This window comes from Salvelinus alpinus, chromosome 30 (assembly GCF_045679555.1).
Source record: "Salvelinus alpinus chromosome 30, SLU_Salpinus.1, whole genome shotgun sequence".
Lineage (NCBI taxonomy): Eukaryota > Metazoa > Chordata > Actinopteri > Salmoniformes > Salmonidae > Salvelinus > Salvelinus alpinus.
Genome location: NC_092115.1, coordinates 34,108,728 through 34,132,370, shown reverse-complemented (window position 1 = coordinate 34,132,370; position 23,643 = coordinate 34,108,728). Strand labels below are relative to the sequence as shown.

General features: G+C 43.7%; 1 protein-coding gene across 1 annotated transcript in view; it reads right to left on the bottom strand.

Annotated features, from left to right (window-relative positions):
• Positions 1-498: 498 nt before the first annotated feature.
• LOC139559846 (protein Wnt-9a-like) overlaps positions 499-23,643 on the bottom strand; it is a 29,275-nt gene continuing 6,130 nt past the window's right edge. The window contains exons 2-4 of the mRNA XM_071376223.1: positions 6,784-7,043; positions 4,003-4,265; positions 499-1,695 (exon numbers count right to left, since the gene is read on the bottom strand). Coding sequence (XP_071232324.1) covers positions 1,207-1,695; positions 4,003-4,265; positions 6,784-7,043 — 1,012 coding nt within the window. The 3' untranslated portion in view covers positions 499-1,206. The remainder of the gene's footprint in view (positions 1,696-4,002; positions 4,266-6,783; positions 7,044-23,643) is intronic.

The window sequence follows — 23,643 nt, the reverse complement described above, 5'->3', positions numbered from 1 at the left end:
GCCCTATTCATCTGATTGGAAGATGCATTCTCCACTGGTCAGTCTCCTGTTGTCACGGTGACAGCAGTAGACACTAAACTCAGAAAAGCAAGTCCATTCTCTCACTGAACTTTCATTACATACACTTTTTCTTTTTCTTTTTTTCTTCTTTTTACCATCAGTCCAAATAAGATATAGTGGTTTCAGTTATTCCCTGAACATTAGTTGAGTTCGCTCAAGGCCAAGAGTAGCCTAAAATTACTGGCAAAATGTATTCACCAACAATTTCACTCTAGTGTAAAAGAATCAAAGACAAATGAGCGTGTTTTCTCTCCTCGTGAAGGAGTAGTCCCAAAGGGTCCATAAATGATCCACAGAGTGAGACAAAGGACACACACGTGCTGCTTTCCAAAGGGCCTTGTCAAAACAAAAAGCAGAAGAGAGCGAGAACACACAAACAACAACACATTTGTGTGGTTAGTGGTTTGTTGAAACATATTCAGATAAGTAGCAAGTGTATATAATATCATTATAATACAATTTAATTTATTTACATACATATGCATACACACAGTGGTGTGTGCGTGTAAATATGTGTGTGTAGAATACATCTTACACCCTGTCTTCTTAACAGTTTCTGAATATGGTTACCATGATTGCCATATGAGTTGTAACTTGACCCCCCTCTGCACCCTCACTCGCTAACACACACACACATTTCTACATTGGGCGAGGCCCAAAAGCCAGTCTTTTACCATTACGGTCATTCTATTGGATCCTCATTAACAGCATGCTAGACAGCGGCCAAGTGCTGCTTTTTCTCACTGACACATCTGACTGCATGTTGAATAGGTGAGGTAGCCTTTCTCCAAAGCTCCAACTCTGCAACAAGAAAACATGAGACCCATGTTGACCCTTTTGTCAGACAAGGCCAATCTCCTCCTGCAACCCCAACCACCATTGGCTGGGGCCACAGGGTATTAAAACAAAACCCATAGAACAGAACATCCCTCAAAGTGCTTATAAAGGTCCTCCATCTCCATCGTCTTGCTCTCTCCTCTGCCGCAGAACTCTCTCTCTCTCTCTTTCTAACAGCCACAAGGGGGGTGAGTGAGAGTCAAACCTCTGTCCTAGAACACCATTCACCCTCCCCTTCACCACCAACAACCACCCTCCACTTGCTGAGTCCGGTCAGAGGCAAGGGGCGAGCAGGAAGCTAAGACTGGGCTAACCTTTACAGGTGTAGACCTCTTCTCTCTGTGTACACTGCTTGCATTCGACGTAGCAGCACCAGCGCACCTGACACTGGCATGGCCGGGTCACCACGCGGCTCTGGGTATTGTGACCCCTGCCGCAGCAGATGGCGTCGCAGTTCTTGTCCTTGTAGCACTTCCTGGCCGAGGTGCCCGGCGAGTACTTGCTGGGCCGGCAGAAGCTGGGCGAGTCCTCAATGTGGAGCAGGTCCATGGTGCGTGGGATCGGGTCATTGCTGGGGCCCGTTGGGGGCTGCTGCTGCTGGGGCCGGGCCTGGGAGATTTCCCCCTCCCCCGTGGCCTCGTTGGTGGAGCTGCCCACCTTCAGTGAGGTCTCGTAGCGCTGTTTCAGCTGCTTGCCGATCTCGTGGAAGGGCGAGAGCTGCCTCCAGCACGTCTGGACGGTGCAGGAGCCCGAGACGCCATGGCATTTGCAGGTGGTCTCCACCCCGGCTTTGATCACCTGGTGGTGGGAGAGGAGAGGAACATACAGTCAGCCGTCACAGGGCATCAAAGGGACGGCCTGAGACGACATAATCTTAACTTTGACCCATTTTGTACTTTGTATGGACAGCAAGGTTTCAAAGAAGAAGAAAATGACCTAGACTCCCCTGTAATTTCTGCAGCACAATGGGCCTATATAGTAAGTACTAATTTCATAAGAAATGTGTCCAATATGAAGCCTTTACTCACACAGAACATCAGTGTATTAAAATGTGATGAGAACAGAGGCCATGATTATCTTTTCTGTGTATACTCATACATACCACAGAGTTAGACGATCTAGAGCCTCTAATTATTGCTGATAAACTGTCATTAACATAATACAACATTTACATGACAACAATGTCACATTGTTGTCACTCCCCAACCAAAGACTCTTAATAAAAAAGGTGCTACACTATAAGCAATAGTTTCAAAGATAATGTTTGTGGGTGGGAAGGTGTCGATACGGACTGCTACGATAACATTCGGTAATAGAGTTTGATTAAAGTCATCATGGTTATTACTAATAGTAAGTGGAGGACACGCTGAGAGGCACTTTTTCTGAAGAAAAGATCCATTGAGTTCCTCGGCCATGGGAAAGGAGACAGAAGACTCAGACCCTGGCCCCTGTTCTTGGTTTGTTTTAAGGTATGTGGGAGTCAAAAACCCCCAAGGTCCATCTCTTTCACCAGGCCAACTTCATAACTCTACTGTTTCGATTTACGTCAACTATGTTGAGGCCTGAAGATTTCTCATAATACATATAATGGGATCTACCCACCAGATGACATGAAATGTGGACTCAGTTGAACTTGAGAGAACACCTCTAACCATTAATGTTCGACAAACTTTAACTTTTGGGGGTGTGAACGGGTGTGTTTAAGGCTCCTTGTTTGGTCAAATACAGCACAGCAGTGAATAGTACACGTTGCGACATTGCTTGAAATCTCTGTGGCTTGGAATGGTTAATTTGTGTACAGCTCAGTCAGCATCAGCCGACCACAACGTTCAAAAGTTATGTGTTAAAATCCATAACGTATATTCTCCAGAGGAGGCCTGGAGTGGACAGACAGTCTCTCTCCGGTTCTGTTCTCACACGCTGGGAAACAGATCGGGGAATAAGAAAGAAGTGCTGCATTATTCGCCACACTTGCAGTTTAGTTCAGGAAAATGTGAAATGTCAGCTTTAAATGTTCTAGGGATGCAGAGGCTGGCACATTCCAAGATTTGTGCTCCATATGGGACGTGGTACACCTCACTAAATCTGAAAATAAGAAAAAACCTGGACGAAAACAGTGTTGTAAATCTTTTATCACAAATAAAAGAACCTGAGAATGGATTTGGAGAGCCAAGCTGAAAAGGAAGAGCACACCACGGGTCTTCGGGGAGAGGTTTGTGTCTGCTAACATTTGGGGAAGTGTGCTTCTGCTATAATTTATATTCATACTAAAATTAAAATGGCTACAATAGGAGAAAATCTGAGTAAAGGTAGCGGCTGCCAGGACCTTGAGTTTGCTTTGGCTTGACATTTTAACACCATTCTCTGTTCTTTTTGATTTTACTATTAAAATCACGTCCAAGCCGGGAAAAAAAAAAAACTCGCTCCCTCACCTCAAACAATTGTCGAATCTCGCTAAGGCACAAACAAAGGCAATTAACTCTCTAATTTGAGAGGGAAAACCAAAGTTTGATTAACGTGTGGCCTCTGACTTTAAGCAGTCAATTTAAGTGATTTAGGCTGACCTTTTATCTCACCATTAAGTGGGATGCGTGAGGATCTATAGTATTTGTTTAATAACCACAGCATGTGGGTAAACGATTCTCTGTCGACCATGGGAATATAGCTGTAAAAACTCTTGTCATTGTTATTCCTCTCGTGGTCACATTAAATTCCTCTCTGGTCATTTTCACTGGTTCTGGTCATTTTGCTGTGTCTTTAGACTGAGGTAAATTTGGAGAACAATAATTTACCAACCCCACATTATATAGTTGTCTGTAGGAGATTCAGAAAATATTCACCCTGGAATAAACCCACGGATCTTAACCATCTCAAGAGAGGACAACATAGGCTCACGTACTTAAAGTAGCTGTACAGGGAAAAGGTATAGCAAACTACACTGTCAGTCAGTCAATCAATCAATCAACCAGCCAACCCAAAAATATTCATAGGTTTTTGTACAGGAAAGGTTTAGGGCTATTAGCGGGATACACTAATTACTGTATCCCAAAATTAAACAAGATGAAGTGTACCGCGTCATTCAACACGGCTCCACTCTACACTCACCTTCATGCCCACGTTAGTGTTGTGCATGTCCACGCGGGCACGCAGGTCCTTGTTGGAGCGTTTGCCAAGGAAGTCCTTGACAAACTTGTTGCTGTACTTGAGGTTGTCCCCACAGCCGCCCCACTGCCAGGCCTTGCGGTTCTCCAGGTCTGGGGCTTCATCGCAGGTGCAACGCTCCATCCTCCCGGCGCTGCATGCCTTGGCCATGGCGTGAGTCAGGCCTGCTGAGGAGACGGCATACAGGAAGGCTGTCTCCTTAAAACCTAGAGTGAGATGTGGAGCAAGAGGAAGGATATCAGCTACCAGCTTCCTAATGGACACTCAAAATGAGCAATTGAAAGTTGCCATTATTGGGAAAATACACTTCAGCTTTCTAATGTACTATCTACTATGGTGATTCCCTGACCTGTCAATGTTTTTAATTTGCTGTTTTTGATATTGTTATACTCTTGTGAATTCAATGTTTTTTTACTAGATTACTTGTAGTTTTTCATGTTGTCTGTCTGTAATTTTTGTAATGACTTGGTGCTGCCTATCTTGGCCAGGATGCTCTTGAAAAAGAGATTTTAAATCTCAATGAGCCCTTCCTGGTTAAATAAAGGTTAAATAAAAAAAAAATAAAAAAAATGGTCTCTCTCTACTGTACTATCTACTATGGTCTCTCTCTACTGTACTATCTACTATGGCCTCTCTAATGTACTATCTACTATGGTCTCTCTCTACTGTACTATCTACTATGGCCTCTCTCTACTGTACTATCTACTATGGCCTCTCTCTACTGTACTATCCACTATGGTCTCTCTCTACTGTACTATCTACTATAGCCTCTCTACTGTACTATCTACTATGCCCTCTCTCTACTGTACTATCTACTATGGCCTCTCTCTACTGTACTATCCACTATGGTCTCTCTCTACTGTACTATCTACTATAGCCTCTCTACTGTACTATCTACTATGGCCTCTCTCTACTGTACTATCTACTATGGCCTCTTTCTACTGTACTATCTACTATGGCCTCTCTCTACTGTACTATCCACTATGGTCTCTCTCTACTGTACTATCTACTATAGCCTCTCTAATGTACTATCTACAATGGTCTCTCTCTACTGTACTATCTACTATAGCCTCTCTCTACTGTACTATCTACTATAGCCTCTCTAATGTACTATCTACTATGGCCTCTCTCTACTGTACTATCTACTATGGCCTCTTTCTACTGTACTATCTACTATAGCCTCTCTAATGTACTATCTACTATGGTCTCTCTCTACTGTGCTATCTACTATGGCCTCTCTCTACTGTGCTATCTACTATGGCCTCTCTCTACTGTACTATCTACTATGTCCTCTCTCTACTGTACTATCTACTATGTCCTCTCTCTACTGTACTATCTACTATGGCCTCTCTCTACTGTACTATCTACTATGGCCTCTCTCTACTGTACTATCTACCATGGTCTCTCTCTACTGTACTATCTACTATGGCCTCTCTCTACTGTACTATCTACTAAAGCCTCTCTACTGTACTATCTACTATGGTCTCTCTCTACTGTACTATCTACTATGGCCTCTCTCTACTGTACTATCTACTATAGCCTCTTTCTACTGTACTATCTACTATAGCCTCTCTAATGTACTATCTACAATGGTCTCTCTCTACTGTACTATCTACTATGGTCTCTCTCTACTGTGCTATCTACTATGGCCTCTTTCTACTGTACTATCTACTATAGCCTCTCTAATGTACTATCTACTATGGCCTCTCTCTACTGTACTATCTACTATGGCCTCTCTCTACTGTACTATCTACTATGGCCTCTCTCTACTGTACTATCTACTATGGCCTCTCTCTACTGTACTATCTACTATGGCCTCTCTACTGTACTATCTACTATGGTCTCTCTCTACTGTACTATCTACTATGGTCTCTCTCTACTGTGCTATCTACTATGGCCTCTTTCTACTGTACTATCTACTATAGCCTCTCTAATGTACTATCTACTATGGCCTCTCTCTACTGTACTATCTACTATAGCATCTCTAATGTACTATCTACTATGGCCTCTCTCTACTGTACTATCTACTATGGCCTCTCTCTACTGTACTATCTACTATGGCCTCTCTACTGTACTATCTACTATAGCCTCTCTAATGTACTATCTACAATGGCCTCTCTCTACTGTACTATCTACTATGGCCTCTCTCTACTGTACTATCTACTATAGCCTCTCTAATCTACTATCTACTATGGCCTCTCTCTACTGTACTATCTACTATGGCCTCTCTCTACTGTACTATCTACTATGGCCTCTCTACTGTACTATCTACTATAGCCTCTCTAATGTACTATCTACAATGGCCTCTCTCTACTGTACTATCTACTATGGCCTCTCTCTACTGTACTATCTACTATGGCCTCTCTCTACTGTACTATCTACTATAGCCTCTCTAATGTACTATCTACTATGGCCTCTCTCTACTGTACTATCTACTATGGCCTCTCTCTACTGTACTATCTACTATGGCCTCTCTCTACTGTACTATCTACTATAGCCTCTCTAATGTACTATCTACAATGGTCCCTCTCTACTGTACTATCTACTATGGTCTCTCTCTACTGTACTATCTACTATGGTCTCTCTCTACTGTACTATCTACTATGGAATTACAAAAATGTATCTCCACCTCCACCCATGAATGTCAGAAACCAGTTATCTGTCAGTTGAAAACATATTACATTTATACTTCTATATGAAGTTGGAATGCTTTTCTTTCCCCACCTCTTTTCAAAAGGTTGGCTCTGTAGCGCCCCTCTAAGGTGCAGTTCCACCTCTCAAAGCGGAACTGGTACTGGCACTCCAGGGCGCTCATGCTGATTGCCTCCATGAGGGTCTCGGCCACGCCCGGGTCTCGTCGACACATCCGCCGCTGCTTCTTCTCCAGTTTGAGCCGGTCACACAGCTTGTAGTGGGCCCTTCCCACGTTCTCCTCAGGTTGAGAGCTCAGCGGTAGAATGGACAGGGGTTCATTACCTGTCAATCTGGGGAGAGAAATAGACACCCCTTAGATACTGTCAGATGCTGCTGCTGTACCCAAAGGTCTACCTACGGTTTTACCTAAGGCTTATTACAGGCATTACCTGTCAATCTGGAGTTGAGAGAGGGAGATGTTGTACTGTAACACACTGTTTGGAGGGTTCGGAAAATGAAAAATAATTTATGGGAACACTCAGTCAGTACAGAGGACTGAGAATATGAGGAAATGGTATGCTAAGTCCCAAACATAGAACGCTGACCTTTATGGTCTAAGTCAGAGCTGGTTAATGTTCGAGGGAATTTGGCTGCAATTGTTTGAAGGTTGCAATCGACTTAATGGTTAATGTGCAGGGGAATGCAACGCTTTCTAGAGATTGAGATCAACATTCACCATATGTGAGGTGAGTCTGGGCCTCCCGAGTGGCGCAACGGTCTAAGGTACTGCATTGCAGTGGTTGAGGCATCACTACAGACCCGGGTTCGGTCCCAGGCTGTGTCACAGACAGCCGTGACCGGGAGACCCATGAGGCGGCGCACAATTGGCCCAGCGTTGTTCGTGTTAGGGGAGGGTTTGGCCGGACAGGATTTTCCTCCTATTGTGCTCTAGCGACTCCTTGTGGTGGGGTGAGTGCCTGCAAGCTGACCTCAGTCACCAGCTGGATGGACACATTGGTGTGGCTGGCTTCTGGGTTAAGCGAGCAGTACGGATTGGCTGGGTTTGTTTTGGAGGACGTGTGGCTCTCAACCTTTGCCTCTCCCGAGTCCGTAGGTGAGTTGCAGCGATGGGACAAGACAAACTACCAATTGAGGAGAAAAAGGGGTAAAAGTAAAAAAATATATTTAAAAAATAAAAGGATAGGTGTGGCTGTGTATATAGCACATTCTCAGAAGGTGAAGAGCGTTCTGTGCTGATTTGTCTCTTCTAGGGTAGCTACCAATAAGGTTGCTCGTCATAGTATCGCTGGCTAGACAGCTAGCTAAATTGACACAGGTTGGTTTAAGGACATTAAGGGTGCGTTTGTAAATTCACTCAAGGGTGTCAGAGTGAGCTCAGAGTGCGCTCTTGGCGTTCGTAAATTCAGAGTGTTGTCAGATTGTCCGTTAGTAAATTTAGCGTGTTTCGCTCTCAGAGTTTTCAGAGTGCACACTGGACGCTCTGGCGGAGTAGGGTTGATTCGAACGTTCTGACCTCAAAACGGAAGTCAAGCACCCAAGCTAACTGGCTAAAGTTGGCTAGCCTCCTAGCTAATTCCAGACACAAATGAGAACACCTCACTCTGAACATTGTACTTGCCATACAGAGCTGGTTAGAGTGTTAGTGACTGTAACTGTGTAGTTTAATAAAGTTTATTTTTGCCAGTATAGAGCGTTCAGATGATATGACAGATTTAAAACAATGGTCCCACACATTCAATTTGTCCGTCACATCACAGGCATGCTAAACAGTAGCCAAACCAACAGATACGTTGCTTAATATTTATATCATATCCAGGGGACTACTGACCGTCACTCACGGAGACCAGCGGTGTATAGATGTAAACATGATCACACAGCAGGCTTTACACTCATTATAGAATCCCCATACAAACTCCCAGTATTCAGGACCCTAAAGCTGCAATTCATTTGAAATATAATGAGTATAAGCTTAGTTTCTAAACACAGTATAGGAGGAGAACATGTGGTAGAGTTGCACTCCTTTCGTCAGTTTATTTAAAGGAAGTGTATATAAAACACACAAGCTAGCACCGGGTCTGCCACATAGCTGGCAAAACCCTCCCTGACCAACTAGTGTTCTGAGGTTGCGATGGATGTGGAAAGCAGAAGCATTACTTTCACAAAAACACGCAGGGGACATGACTGTCAGCCTGTGACCATTTTGGTCACACCATCTGACAGAATTGGCAGGGTAGTTGCTCATTATGTGCAATTTCAGGGCCTCTTTTTACACTGTTAAAGTAAGAGAGAAGAATACATGGATTTACAGAAGAACTCACAAACACATTCCTGCAACGGGCCCGGGCACATAACGCCATTACTGAAAGAGTTTGATGCCTTTTAAGTGTCAACATTTCCCTGCTAATATTGACACCTGCTAACAATCTGAGGTTGTCCTGACAACAACCGTAAACAAGGGATAAACATATTAGATGTACTCTGGAGGTGACAATGGGAGGTTGTTTCTTCTTCTCTCCTCTATATACCTGAACTGCTCTGCACAGTGCCACACGGTGACCTGTCTCTGGACTCTGCCATCAAAATGTTGACATTTATGTTGTTGAGCTTAAGTGAACATTCCTTCTATCAATCTTGATAAAACAGCAGAGGTTTACTTTATCTAACTGCTTTAGCATGTTATCAGGAGAGCTGAGAAGGAGAGGATCCTAGTTTAATTGTCATGTCTAAGTGAATCCTGCTGTGTCTCATTCACAAAACAATGCTCTGATTATGCCATGTTCAATAAGAGGCCTATGCAGACGTCACCAGTCACATGGCCAGAACAGGAAGTGATAGCTAGTCTAATAAGTAACTATGAACCGAACAGTAACTTTTCAGTGAGGAAGGATTCAGGCCTGGTCTGCAAGAGTAGGACACAAGCTAATGAGAGAGAGAGAGTGAAAAAGACAACAGCCAGCCAGTCAGACACTATTAGCATTTAGCTAGCGTGTTACTGCTGCCAATGAACCAGAAACGTATTCAATTCCATTTCCAGCCCATGAGTCATTTGGGTACAACTATTAACCAAATCACAGCCATAGAGCTTCCTTCCAGATGTCCCAGGCATAGACCGTGTTGCAGTGAATGTGAACGCTGATTGATTCACTGTCTGTACCTCAAGAGAGTTACTGTGTACTTCTCCCGTCTGTGTACTTCTCTAGTCAATGGTGCTACACGTTCACTTATGACCTAATTTGTCTTCTGTCACCATTCAGAGCCAAACGGCCTCACTGAAGAGGTCACAGAGGTCAGGTTACAGAGAGAGAGAAATCTTTCAGAACTGATAATAACTGATTGTGAAGTGTTTCCCCTGATCCCAGATGGCAGCGTACCTTCAGGGAGATATTGTGTTGGAAATAAACAGTTCTTTTCACACATTGTATCGCCGGAAATGACTGGTAAGGCATTCCAGATTATAGATTGTCTTCGGTGAAGGGAAACGTTTCTGGGGAATAGGTAATATGGTAAAGGTAAATATGTTTTTGGGTACGGGATGTCGTCTTCAGCGAGGGAAGATCAATGTGTAACATTACAGGTCTCCCAGAGTGAAGAGGCTAGTCAAATGGCTCGTCTCTCTTTTTTGCCTTTCCTAACTTGTCTGACCACTATAGATTTTTTTAATGGAAACCTGGCAAGCTGTGCCTTGACAGAAATGGTTCTCCTGGCTGGCTTTGGGGAGGAAAAGAGCTAAAATACATTGTAGGGTACTCTGGTCTGACTGTGCCACATTTTGCACTGTATGTATAGAGACACTCCGTACATACAAATGCTATATTTATCCATCTTAATTGTTATTCATTTTGATACTATGTGTTTCCACTATGTATACAACACCGTGAGGAGAAAAAGAAGGAACTCAAGAGCAAATTGTACCAGTTGACGAACTGTTATAATCGTGATTGACGAACTGTTGTAATCGTGATTGACAACATTTCCACAACATTTCTGCTGTGGGCTGAGGCTCAATATTTGATTGATTGCAACACCATTTAGAGTACCTGGCTAATTAATTTCGACATGTCATCAGGAGAGCCAAGATAATGTAAACTCCAGGCGTGATCAACTCAAGTCCTATGATTGATGCCTGAAATGCAATAATATACAAACTTAACTGAATGTAGATATCGCTGGAGAAATTAAATCCGCAACGTTACCCAGGAGATGCAAAGTGGAACAGATTATTTGTGAAGCTTGGCAGCCACAGTAAATTAAGCATATCTTTTTTTGTATGATTTAAAATTCCTAGAGATTTTTCAGTTGTATGAATCATGCTTCTGAAGAATGTAAGAGCAATAGAAACAGCAACCGGGTGCTGATAGATATAGTCTATGTGTTGTATAGTACGCAACAATTCAATTATGTTAGGTACAATTGTTGCTAATGGCATAACTCTAGAATGTGTACTACCTGTTGCACTAAATATACATAGGTGTGCCATTATTATCAATAACAACAGTGGTGAAACTCCACGGACAAAAAGGTTGTCTTAATTTTCCAAATCCTATCACCATGACGTGTTACATTCCTCAACCACTACTGTCACCATCACAGTCTCCTTTGTGTTACCTCTCCATAGATCACAGATGGCTGCCTGCCTGCCTGGCCCTCCAAAACAAGAGTCAAATAAAATGCAATTTCTCAAAAGTGTTCTTTGTGCTGTGACGTCTGTCTGAGACAAAAAGATACTCTGAAGCTGGAGGGAGGCCAGAGACAACATGAATCCCTTGGACTACTACTCTGCCTGCCTAGCTGTTACTGACTTCCACACAAAGGCATATTTTTTGCCAGTTACCAAGAAGGCTGGGGGGCAAAGTGTGGATAGGAGGAGAAATTTCAGAGAATGGAGAAACACTTCTTCAGGTCTCGGGAGAAGAAGCTACTGTGGCTCCATTCTTGTGCATGTTTCCGCTCTGTGGCAGACCAGTGTATAGTCAAATGATATCACAGATGTGCTTTAATTTCAGTTTCCCCGTCTTCTAAAGGATTTCTTATATCTAGCTGAGGGGAGGCTGTATTTGAAAGGTTTTACTTTTTGGGCTTTTAAAACACTGATGGAAATGATTATTTTACTTCCTAAAGCAATCATAAATATGCATAATGGTAGTTATAGTGCTTTGATTAATTGTGCTACTGCATATTTCCTAACAAGCACATTTGACGAAGTGTAAGACGAAGAAGGAGAACACAAAACCATACAGGTAAACTAGCTAGCTGGTACTGGGTCCCCAAAGATCACTTTACCGTCATAACGTGACCCAAAAGAAACCCAACGTCAATGCTGAGCAGAACCCAGTGTCACACACTCAATAGAACCACTGCTGGCTTCTGCAGAGCAAACCAATCTAATTAAACTCACTTAGAGCAAAGGATGGAATCAAAAGGAGAGTACGGTGCACATCTTTGGTCAAAAATAATTAATTTTAAATCCATTTTGGACACAGGACCTCATAGCTTCTGATTAGGAATAATGGAAAGCCTATCCACAATGCCTTAATCTCTATGGTCCTGAAACATGTGCAAACTACATGCTGTGTGTACAGTACATGTTGACAGTGTAGGGCATATGAACTAAAGGGAGTATAGGTTGCAGTGTACGGAGCTACTGCTAGGTCTAGGTCTTACACATTAGAATGTAAGAGCATGTAGACCTTTGTTTTTCTATCATGAAGCGTTTTAGGAGGCTGTTTTTGTTTGAGGTGTTGGCACAGCAACACACATGGAACATAACACCAACAGAGACATAATAAAGTTCACTATTATCCTACGTGAGGTAGGATTCTTACTGCTGTTTGCTCAGCTTTGCTTTTTAAACTCACTCACTCACACACTCACACACTCACACACAGACATCATCGACCGAGACTTCAAACGAGAATAATCTCACTTATTGCCTTGCCTTTTCCTTCCCTGCATGCACCTTTCACTGGGTAAACGAACGGTGAAGTTTGTTTAGGCATTTCTCTCCACCTGTCAACACTTCCCATTGCCCGGGTCATTTACTTTATAGAAATGTTTCAATGCACAGAATGGCAGAGTGAAAACGACTCAAATCATCAAATCAAATAAACGTTTATTGGTCGGATACACAGATTTGCAGACGTTATCGCAGGTGCAGCGGAATGCTCCAGCAGTTTCGTAATAATATCTAGCAATACAAAACAATACGTACATAATCAAGAAATTAAGAAATATCAGAACGAGCAATGTCTGAGTCAGGAATATAAATACACATACACTATATACAAAAGTATGTGTACACACATTCAAATTCGTGGATTTGGCTATTTCAACCACACCTGTTGCTGACAGGTGTTTCAATCAAGCACACAGCCATGCAATCTCCATAGGAAAACAGTGGCATGTAGAATGGCCTTACTAAAGAGCTCAGTGACTTTCAACTGCCCTCGTCATTAGAATTCCACCTTTCTAATTTCTGCCCTGCTAGAGCTGCCCTGGTCAGCTGTAAGTGCTGTTATTGTGAAGTGGAAACTTCTAGGAGCAACAACAGCTCAGGCGCAAAGTGGTAGACCACGCAAGCTCACAGAACGGGACCGCAGAGTGCTGAAAAATCGGCTGTCGTTGGTTGCAACACTGTCTCCCGAGTTCCAAACTACCTCTGGAAGCAACGTCAGCATAAGAACTGTTCGTCGGGGCCAAGAAACATGAGCAATGGACATTAGACCGATGGAAATCTGTCCATTGGTCTGATGAGACCAAATTTTAGATTTTTGGTTCCAACTGCCGTGTCTTTGTGAGACGCCGAGTAGGTGAACAGATGATCTCTGTATGTGTAGGGGGTGCTTTGCTGGTGACACTGTCAGTAATTTATATTGAATTCAAGGCACACTTAAACAGCATGGCTACCACAGCATTCTGCAGTGATACGCCATCCCATCTGGTTTGCGCTTAGTGGGAATATCATTTGTTTTTCAACAGGATAATGACCCAAATACACCTCCAGGCTGTGTAAGGGCTATTTGACCAAGAAGGAGAGTGATGGAGTGCTGCATCAGATGACCTGGCCTCTACAATCACCCAACCTCAACCCAATTGAGATGGTTTGGGATGAGTTGGACCGCAGAGTGAAGGAAAAGCAGCCAACAAGTGCTCAGCATATGTGGGAACTCCTTCAATACTCATGGAAAAGCATTCCAGGTGAAGCCGGCTGAGAGAATGCCAAGAGTGTGCAAAGCATTTTGTTGACGTTGAGGGTGAGGTTATTTTCCTGGCACCACTCAGCCAGGGCTCTCACCTCCTCCCTGTAGGCTGTCTCATCATTGTTGGTAATCAGGCCTACCACTGTTGTGTCACTTAGAGATGAGCTTGGGGGGCACTATGGTGTTGCAGGCTGAGCTGTAGTCGATGAATCACATTCTTACATAGGTATTTCTCTTGTTCAGGTGGGATAGGGCAGTGTTCAGTGCAATGGTGATTGCGCTGTCCGTGGTTCTGTTGGGGCGGTATGCAAATTGTAGTGGGTCTAGATTTGTGGAAGGTGGAAGTTATATGTTCTTTAACTAGCTTCTCAAAGCACTTCATGATGACAGACGTGAGAACTACAGGGTGATAGTCATTTAGTTCAGTGACTGTCGCTATATTGGGGTACAAGAACAATGGTGGGCATCTTGAAGCAAGTGGTGACAACAGACTGGGATATGGAGAGACGTATTATGTCCGTAAACACTCCAGCCATCTGGTCTGCACATGCTCTGAAGACGCGTCTTGGGATGCCGTCTGTGCCGGCAGCCTTGCGAGGGTTAACATGCTTATATGACTCACGTCGGCCACAGAAAAATAGCGCACACAGTTCACGTGAGTGGAGGGGGCCCACGTCAGAGGCTCGATGTAGTTTTCCTTGAAGGTGTTTAGTTTATCCGGGAGCGAGGCGTCGGTGTCGGCGACGTGGCTGGCTTTCCCTTTATAATCAGTGATTGTCTGGAGTCACTGCCACATACTGTACGTCTCGTGTTTGAGCCTTTGAATTGCGACTTCATTTTGTCCCTGTACTGTTGTTTTGCCTCTTTGATTGCCGTACGGAGGTCATAGCTGGTCTGTTTGTACTTGTTCCCAGTCACCTTGCCATGGTTAAATTCGGTGGTTGGCGCTTTCAGTTTGGCGCGAATGATGCCGTCTATCCACGGTTTTTGTTTTGGATAAGTTCTAATCGTCACCATGGGAACAACATCCTCTATGCTCTTCCTGAAGAACCCAGTCAGCAAGTCAGTGTATACGCTGATACTATTCTCAGAGGTGACCTGGAACATGTCAGATCAACGTTGAACAGTCCTTACCACGGGTGCTTACTGTTTAAGTTTCTGCCTATAGGTGGGGAGGAGCCGAATGGAGTCGTGATCTGATTTGCTGAAGGGAGGGCCTTGTACCTGTCCCGGAAGGGTGAGTAGCAATGATCAAGAGTTTGTTATGTTCGGGTAACACAGGAGATGTGTTGATCGAATTTCGGTAACGTTTCCTCCTATTTCCTTTATTAAAGTCCCCAGCTACAATAAATGCAGCCTCAGGATATGCTGTTACCAGTTTGCACATAGTCCATTGTAGTTCCTTGAGAGCCATCGCAGTGTCGGCTGGACTTGAGTTCCTGTATGTTACCACAATCACACCATGAGTTGTTAATCATGAGGGAAAAAAACCTTTCTTTTTCCTGGAGAGTTCTTTCTTTTGCGCAATGGACGGAGAACCCCACAGCTAAATGGATGGGGAGAGAGACATTATTCCGTAAAACACAGTATGTTACAGTTCCTGATGTCTCTCTGGAAGGAGATCCTCACCCTGAGCTCGCATACTTTAATGTCCAGGGACTGAACGCTAGCAACTAATACACTCGGAAGCGCTATTCTCCCAGGCATCTGCGTTTTTGTGCAGCCCCCAGGATGAATAGAGCTGCCTCAAGTTTAAAAAATGGTCCAGGTCAGGTAAGTCGAATTTCTGGTGAGTGACCGCTAAACTAATGTCAAAAAGTAATTTTGGGATGTAAGTAATAATACAAAAAAATATGTAAGAAATAACACACCAACAAAAAAATACTTGGAGCTAGAAACACGGCGACCGTGTCTGTCGATGACATCTTATTGACTCATTACGCAGGGTCTGTTTGTGTGTGTGTGTGTGTGTGTGTGTGTGTGTGTGTGTGTGTGTGTGTGTGTGTGTGTGTGTGTGTGTGTGTGTGTGTGTGTGTGTGTGTGTGTGTGTGTGTGTGTGTGTGTGTGTGTGTGTGTGTGTGTGTGTGTGTGTGTGAGAGAGCGTGTTAAACTTCAAGGACATTGATAATAGGGAGTAGGTCTACTTAAACATTGGGAGCATTAATAGCTTTACGTTACAGTGACTTTTGTGTCGTTTATGGTGAAAACGCTATTAAAACCTTCTAATATAGATCATTTTGTGTTTCCGACCCACACAATCAAAGTATGCCTGTAACTCAGTGCACTGCTTCTTAAATGGACAAATCTTTCTTTAGAGACAAATTTTTGCAAATTCTAAAATTGCGATTAGCTACAGAAAAGCATGCGATTAATCGGAAATATGCAAACACATGTAGAGATTTTGGCACGTCAGTCACACTTCACAACAACTGTATGTAAAAAGGGCCGCTCAGTGCAAATTCTGCAGTCACATAAAAAAACACATGCTGTGACAGGGAGAGCTGCAGTGCAACACACTGATCGCTCTGTAACAAATGCGCTCTTTCTGTTGTGAACTACATGATGACTGATGAACGTAAGACGACAACAATGCCTATTGCTATTTAGATCTCCACAGATTGTTCAGTAACAGTGTCAGGCTGTGTTGGATTTGATTGGCATACAATGATGCTGAGAGACAACAAATGATAACTGACCCCCCCCTACTCCAATCAGAGCAGTGTTTTTTTAGACTGCACACCATTGGTTGTTTTGAGAGTTCCAGTAGAGATTCGGGACAAGGCATTGCATACTACACTTTAGTATCATTGTCTCCATTGCCCATGCATGGTTATTCTGGTTGCACTGGTTGGTCAGCAACATTGGTTGAAGGTTTTGTAACAAAGCTGACATGTCAGACAATACAATAAACACATTCCTACATGTACGTGTGTTGGAGTTCGTTTTGTGAGAAGCACAATAGCACAAATGAACTGGGGCATATACTGTACGTTAAAGGTTAAAGGTCTTTAGTACTTCAACTCTCCACTGATTTTCATAGTTTTTGTCAGGTTCACTACGGCTTCTATATATCAAACATGGGCTACTGAAGGTTTGACAAATGTGCAGCTAGTGTGTACCCTTTCACCATCTCCACCCCGCTTGACCAACAGGTTCTGTGTAGGTACATGTGACTGCGTGTCTGCGTTTGTGTGTGCATGTGGGCGTCACACGCGTGTGTGCAGCATTTGTACGTTTGTCTGTATTTTGTGTGTCTGTGTGGGCGTGGGTGTATGTGCTGCTACCTAAAGTCAAGATTCAACCTTGGCTGAACCCACCCAATCAGCAAAATCAAGGGAAAACAATCTCAATCGTTATCCCGATTTTCATACGTCATACCGTTTCTGTACCATACCGGGGTATACGCTATTACAGAATGTGCACACAAGGGGTGTTATTTCCAAAAATATATATACAGTACCAGTCAAAAGTTTGGACACACCTACTCATTCAAGGGTTTTTCTTTATTTGTATGTTTTTCTACATTGTAGAATAATAGTGAAGACATCAAAACTATGAAATAACACATATTGAATCATGTAGTAACCAAAAAAAGTGTTCAACAAATCAAAATATATTTTACATTCTTCGAAGTAGACAACCTTTGCCTTGAACACTCTTGGAAATGTAATTTTTTCACCTTTATATGAACGAGGCAAGTCAGTTAAGAACAAATTCTTATTTTCAATGACAGCCTGGGAACAGTGGGTTAACTGCCTTGTTCAGGGGCAGAACGACAGATTATCACCTTGTCAGCTCGGGGATTTGATCTTACAACCTTTCGGTTACTACTCCAACACTCTAAACACTAGGCTACCTGCTGCCCCAATCTCTCAATTGTTTTTTTTGGGGGAAGGGAACAATAATTTAGGCAACAGGGATCTTGATACAGGAGGGAATTAAATATTTCTGCTGTAACCAAGAAGGTTGGTCTTGACATCTAGCCACTTAGTTAGCAAGTTAGCAAACCAAATGCAGAGATAGAGCCTTGAGCTGGATTTAATTTATTTGACATATCTTTGATTTCTTATGGTTATACGTAACTTATAGCTAGCTATAAGCAGTGGCGTAGCACGCACTCCCGTCGGTATTTCAAAATACCCCGGTAAACGGTATAAACGGTATACCGTCCAAGCTTGCTGGTGTCTCTAAGGTTAACTCTCTCCCTCCTCTCTCCCTCCCTGTCTCCCTTTCCTTCCCTACCCCCCTAGCTCCCCCTCCTCTCCCCCTTTCTCTCTTTCCCTCTGCCTCCCTCTCTGCTCTCTGCTCTCCCATCTCCATCCCCTATCCCTCCCTCCCCCCTCACAAGGCTGCCTCCCCCTCCTCTCCCCTTCCTCCTCCCTTCCTACCCCCACAGGCCAATTTACTCTAAACAAATGCCAATCATTCCCTCCAGCTGTTGGCTTAAAACAAAGTTTGCTCCCAGACAAAGCGAACCACCCAGCTGTCTTACTAAAGGTAACCCAAAACAATGGCAGCCAGCCAGACAGACGTGTGAAAAGTGTGCAAGGCTAGCAGACACAACCATTGCCCGTATTTAAGCACTCCCCTGTCCATATAATCTTATTCAATATGATCAAAAAGGCCAAACTGATCCTATATCAGCACTCCTGTAAGACTGTTTGTAAATACAAACCCTTGGTTAGTTTACCTTTCTCCCCTGACTGTTAGGGACAAACCACCATGCTCACCTCAGAAACGTGTATATGTTGTCAAACCCTATGGTGGTAGCCAGGCTATTGTAAAGATGTAAGGGGGAGTTTTGAAAAGAAAACCCGGGCTGGGTGTGACCTTGCCCTGATCCATGTGTGTGCCTGTTTCTTCCTTCCCTTCCTCCCTCCAACCCTCCTACCATTCCCCTGCTTGGTTTTCCCTTCCCTCCTCCACAGTATGCTCTAGCTAAATGCTCCCTGCAGGAAAAGAAGTGTCCTCCTCCCCTCAGAAAGAAGGTTTTGGATTCACTTCAGACCACCCTGCCCAAAGCCCTCGTCCCATCTGGTGTCTCACAGGCCCTGCCAGAGGTAGTAGGAACGTCAGTGTGGTATACTCCCTCTGGCCCAGCCTGAAACCAAGGCTGCTGCCTAGGCTATGTACTACTACTGACTGAACTAAAGCTTGAGTAATAGGGAGAAAAATCTACGTTTTGACTGGGGCATCCAGGTCATTGAAAATGTTTAGGTCCACATTTGATCTGTACTGGTGGAGCTTAACAACACGTGGTTCATTACGACTTGACGAACTCTACCAATGAACATTGCTTTGTACTTGCTGTCATCATACTTTGCATCATTATGTCCAAGTTGAGTCACAGTTCTGACATGTCCCATATAGGAAAGTGACTAGAGGGTCAGAGATGACATCATGCTTGGTCACGTCCTTTATGGGTCAGCTGTTGAAGATTCCGCCCTCACCCCCTCTACGACTTAGTGAACAAGATTGTGTAGTGTTAACAGACTATGCATCATATCTTCCTCATTCGGGAAGGTGCATTACTCAAACGATAATGACTTACTGAAATGTGAAGTTATATTGGTCTGTTTTGGCACAGAGAGGATCTGTCATGTGTCCTGTAAGTGTACAGTATCAATCTCAGGCTATAACCATATCACTCAATCCTCTCTCAACCAATGGCTAATCTTAGCTTTACCTTCTCAATAACCAAATTACATGTGAAATGGAAACCGTGTCACTAAGGTTGGCGAAAGAAGGTTGCATATCTCCATTCTCAACAGGGCGCAGCACTGCACAGGCCTTCCCGTCCCTCTATACAGATGTAGGATCTGTATAGAGCACTCTTTTTTGGATTTGATTTTACAATTTGATTTTTTTATTTTTTTATTTCACCTTTATTTAATCAGGTAGGCCAGTTGAGAACAAGTTTTCATTTACAACTGTGACCTGGCCAAGATAAAGCAAAGCAGTGCGATAAAAACAACAACACAGAGTTACACATAAACAAACGTACAGTCAATAACAAAATAGAAAAGAAAAATAGAAAAATCTATGTACAGTGTGTGCAAATGTAGAAGAGTAGGGAGGTAGGCAATAAATAGGCCATAGAGGCTAAATAATTACAATTTAGCATTAATACTGGAGTGATAGATGTGCAGATGATGATGTGCAAGTAGAGATACTGGGGTGAAAAAGAGCAAGAGGGTAAGTAATAATATGGGGATGAGGTAGTTGGGTGTGCTATTTACAGATTGGTTGTGTACAGGTACAGTGATCGGTAAGCTGCTCTGACAGCTGATGATTAGTTAGAGAGGGAGATATAAGACTCCAGCTTCAGAGATTTTTGCAATTTGTTTCAGTCATTGACAGCAGAGAACTGGAAGGAAAGGCGGCCAAATAAAGTGTTGGCTTTGGGGATGACCAGTGCAATATACCTGCTGGATCTCGTGCTACGGGTGGGTGTTGCTATGGTGACCAGTGAACTGAGATAAGGCGGGGCTTTACCTAGCAAAGACTTATAGATGACCTGGAGCCAGTGGGTTTGGCGATGGATATGTAGTGAGGGCCAGCCAACGAGAGCATACAGGTCGCAGTGGTGGGTAGTATATGGGGCTTTGGTGATAAAATGGATGGCACTGTGATAGACTACATCCAGTTCGCTAAGTAGAGTGTTGGGGGCTATTTTGTAAATGACATCGCCAAAGTCAAGGATCGGTAGGATAGTCAGGTTTACGAGGGTATGTTTGGCAGCATGAGTGAAGGAGACTTTGTTGCAAAATAGGAAGCCGATTCTAGATTTAATTTTGGATTGGAGATGCTTAATGTGAGTCTGGAAGGAGAGTTTACAGTCTAACCAGACACCTAGGTATTTGTAGTTGTCCACATATTCTAGGTCAGAACCGTCCAGAGTAGTGATGCTAGTCGGGCATCGGTTGAAGAGCATACACTTAGTTTTACTAGCATTTAAAAGCAGTTGGAGGCCACGGAAGGAGTGTAGTATGGCGTTGAAGCTCGTTTGGAGGTTTGTTAGCACAGTGTCCAAAGAAGGGGCCAGAAGTATACAGAATGGTGTCGTCTGCGTAGAGGTGGATCAGAGAATCACCAGCAGCAAGAGCGACATCATTGATATATACAGAGAAAAGAGTCGGCCCGAGAATTGAACCCTGTGGCACCTCCATAGAGACTGCCAGAGGTCCGGACAACAGGCCCTCCGATTTGACACACTGAACTCTATCTGAGAAGTAGTTGGTGAACCAGGCGAGGCAGTCATTTGAGAAGCCAAGGCTATTGATCACTCTTTTGTTGCTGAGAATTATTCTGCACAGCAGCAAATGCAAACTTGTAATGTATTCAAGTTTTAAAAAGGCTTCTAAAGTTTGTAATTTCCACTTTAAAATGTCTGACTTTATTTGCCCTAACGGAAAATGTATCAACTCCTACAAAATAATGCCCATTAATGATAATCCCCATAATAATTCCTGTTGCTGCAGGATTATTTTCCTGCTGTAGCAAACTGGCTCAAATTAAGATCCTACATCTGTAGGATGTATTGTACAGCAGTCAGGACACTCCCCCCTACCAGAGAGTCATTATGAACCTGACCTACTGTATACTTTTTAATCCAGCAAATTAAATACATCACCTTTTTCTAGACATCAGCAGAGTATTCTTTCCCAACCTTTTGTTCAAAATGCTACCCTGATCTAAACTGTTGGCTCTGTTCAACGTGCAATGCTGAGTGCTGGCTGCACTGTAGACCCTAGCCATTGAGCAGTCGGTAATGTATTAATAAAGGGTTGGTAGGGGAATGGGAGCATGGAGCTTGGTAAGAGGTTTAACTACAATGTGAGAACTCAAGTCTCCTAGGGTCAGCGGCTCAATTGTAGTCACTGTGTGACTGGCACAGATTGGGCGCAACGCAACAGTGTCCGCATGACTCCCCTGTTCTAGCCTATGCCATGGTACAGAGCAGCGCAGGGCACCCCTGTACCAGCACACCAACTGACCGACGCACCAAACATGTTCAGTCACAGCACACATTCATACACACCCACGCCATTCAGACACACACACCCCAGTCACACAAACACACGCACACACGCACGCACGCACACACACACACACACACACACACACACACACACACACACACACACACACACACACACACACACACACACACACACACACACACACACACACACACACACACACACACACACACACACACACGAGCCACGAGAATCAGATAGAAAGGGAACCAGTGTATTTTAAAAGTGTACTTTTAAATAAGACTCTGTACATACTCTGTACAACAAGTACTTGGCTATGTAGGTTATAGATTTGTAACGCACACATTTATTAATTTACTCTTACTGTAGAGTGAGCACTTCCCAGGTGTAATCCAAGCATGTAAAGTCAAACCACTATCAAAAAAACAGTAGCTGCGGGCCTCCAGAGTGGCACAGTGGTCTAAGGCACTGCATCACAGTGCTAGAGGCATCACTACAGACCTGGGATCGATCCCCGGCTGTATCACAACCAGCCATGATTGGCAGTCCTATAGGGTGGCGCAGAATTGGCCCAGCGTCGTCCAGATTAGGAGAGGGTTACGCCGGGGGGCTTTACTTGGCTCATCGCACTCTAGCAACTCCTTGTGGCGAGCCGGACGCCTGCAGGCTGACCACGGTCGTCAGTTGAACGGTGTTTCCTCCGACACATTGGTGTGGCTGGCTTCCGGGTTAAGCCGGCGGGTATTAAGAAGCACAGTTTGTCGGGTCATATTTCGGAGGACACCTGACTCAACCTTCGCCTCCCGAGCCCGCTGGGGAGTTGCAGCGATGAGACAAGATTGAAATTTGGGAGAAAAAGGGGGTAAAAAAATAAATGAACAGTAGCTGGTTTCAACCATGCATTAGTAACTGCAAGTGGCAAAGTTTAGTCATATTATTAACAGTTATTTACAGTTGCTAATGAAAGATTACAAGGTTTCCTTTCTTCTCTCTCTCTGGGAATTCAAATTAGAATGGCTGAAAAGCCAGCAGAAGGGAAATTCAATACTCAAGCTGTAAAGGGTGGTAGTGGTACAGTATATTGTTTGCACTGCAGTCTTAGAAACATGAATGAATGAATGAATGAATGAATGAAGGTGATAAACTACCATCCTGTAGCTACACACTGGTTATAACATCAAGGTACTAATCATTGGTTACAACTGGAAGAGATGTCATTTTGCATTCAATCTAGTCATAATGAGATTCTTACGGTGTTCCATATGGGCAAGAATCATCACACACTGAGACTTTATCACCCAATTAAATATACATTTCCTCTGTGCTGACTGCCTGCATGTATCACACACACACACACACACACACACACACACACACACACACACACACACACACACACACACACACACACACACACACACACACACACACACACACACACACACACACACACACACACACACACACACACCAGCATGCTCCCACAGACTAGGGTAAAGGAGGAAATTGGCCTGTGGTTAAGGACGGACAACATATGACATGGCAAACCCACTAATTAACGTCAGATCATCAATCTCAGACCAATAAAAGTATTATGATTCTATATTGGCTTTCCTGTTTTGCAAATTATCCTTGTCGAGGCTATGTCCCAAGTCCCATCTGTAAAGAACATCATGTGTCTAACTCTGTATACCTTCTCTTACCAATGAGAATATGTTTCCATTCCATAT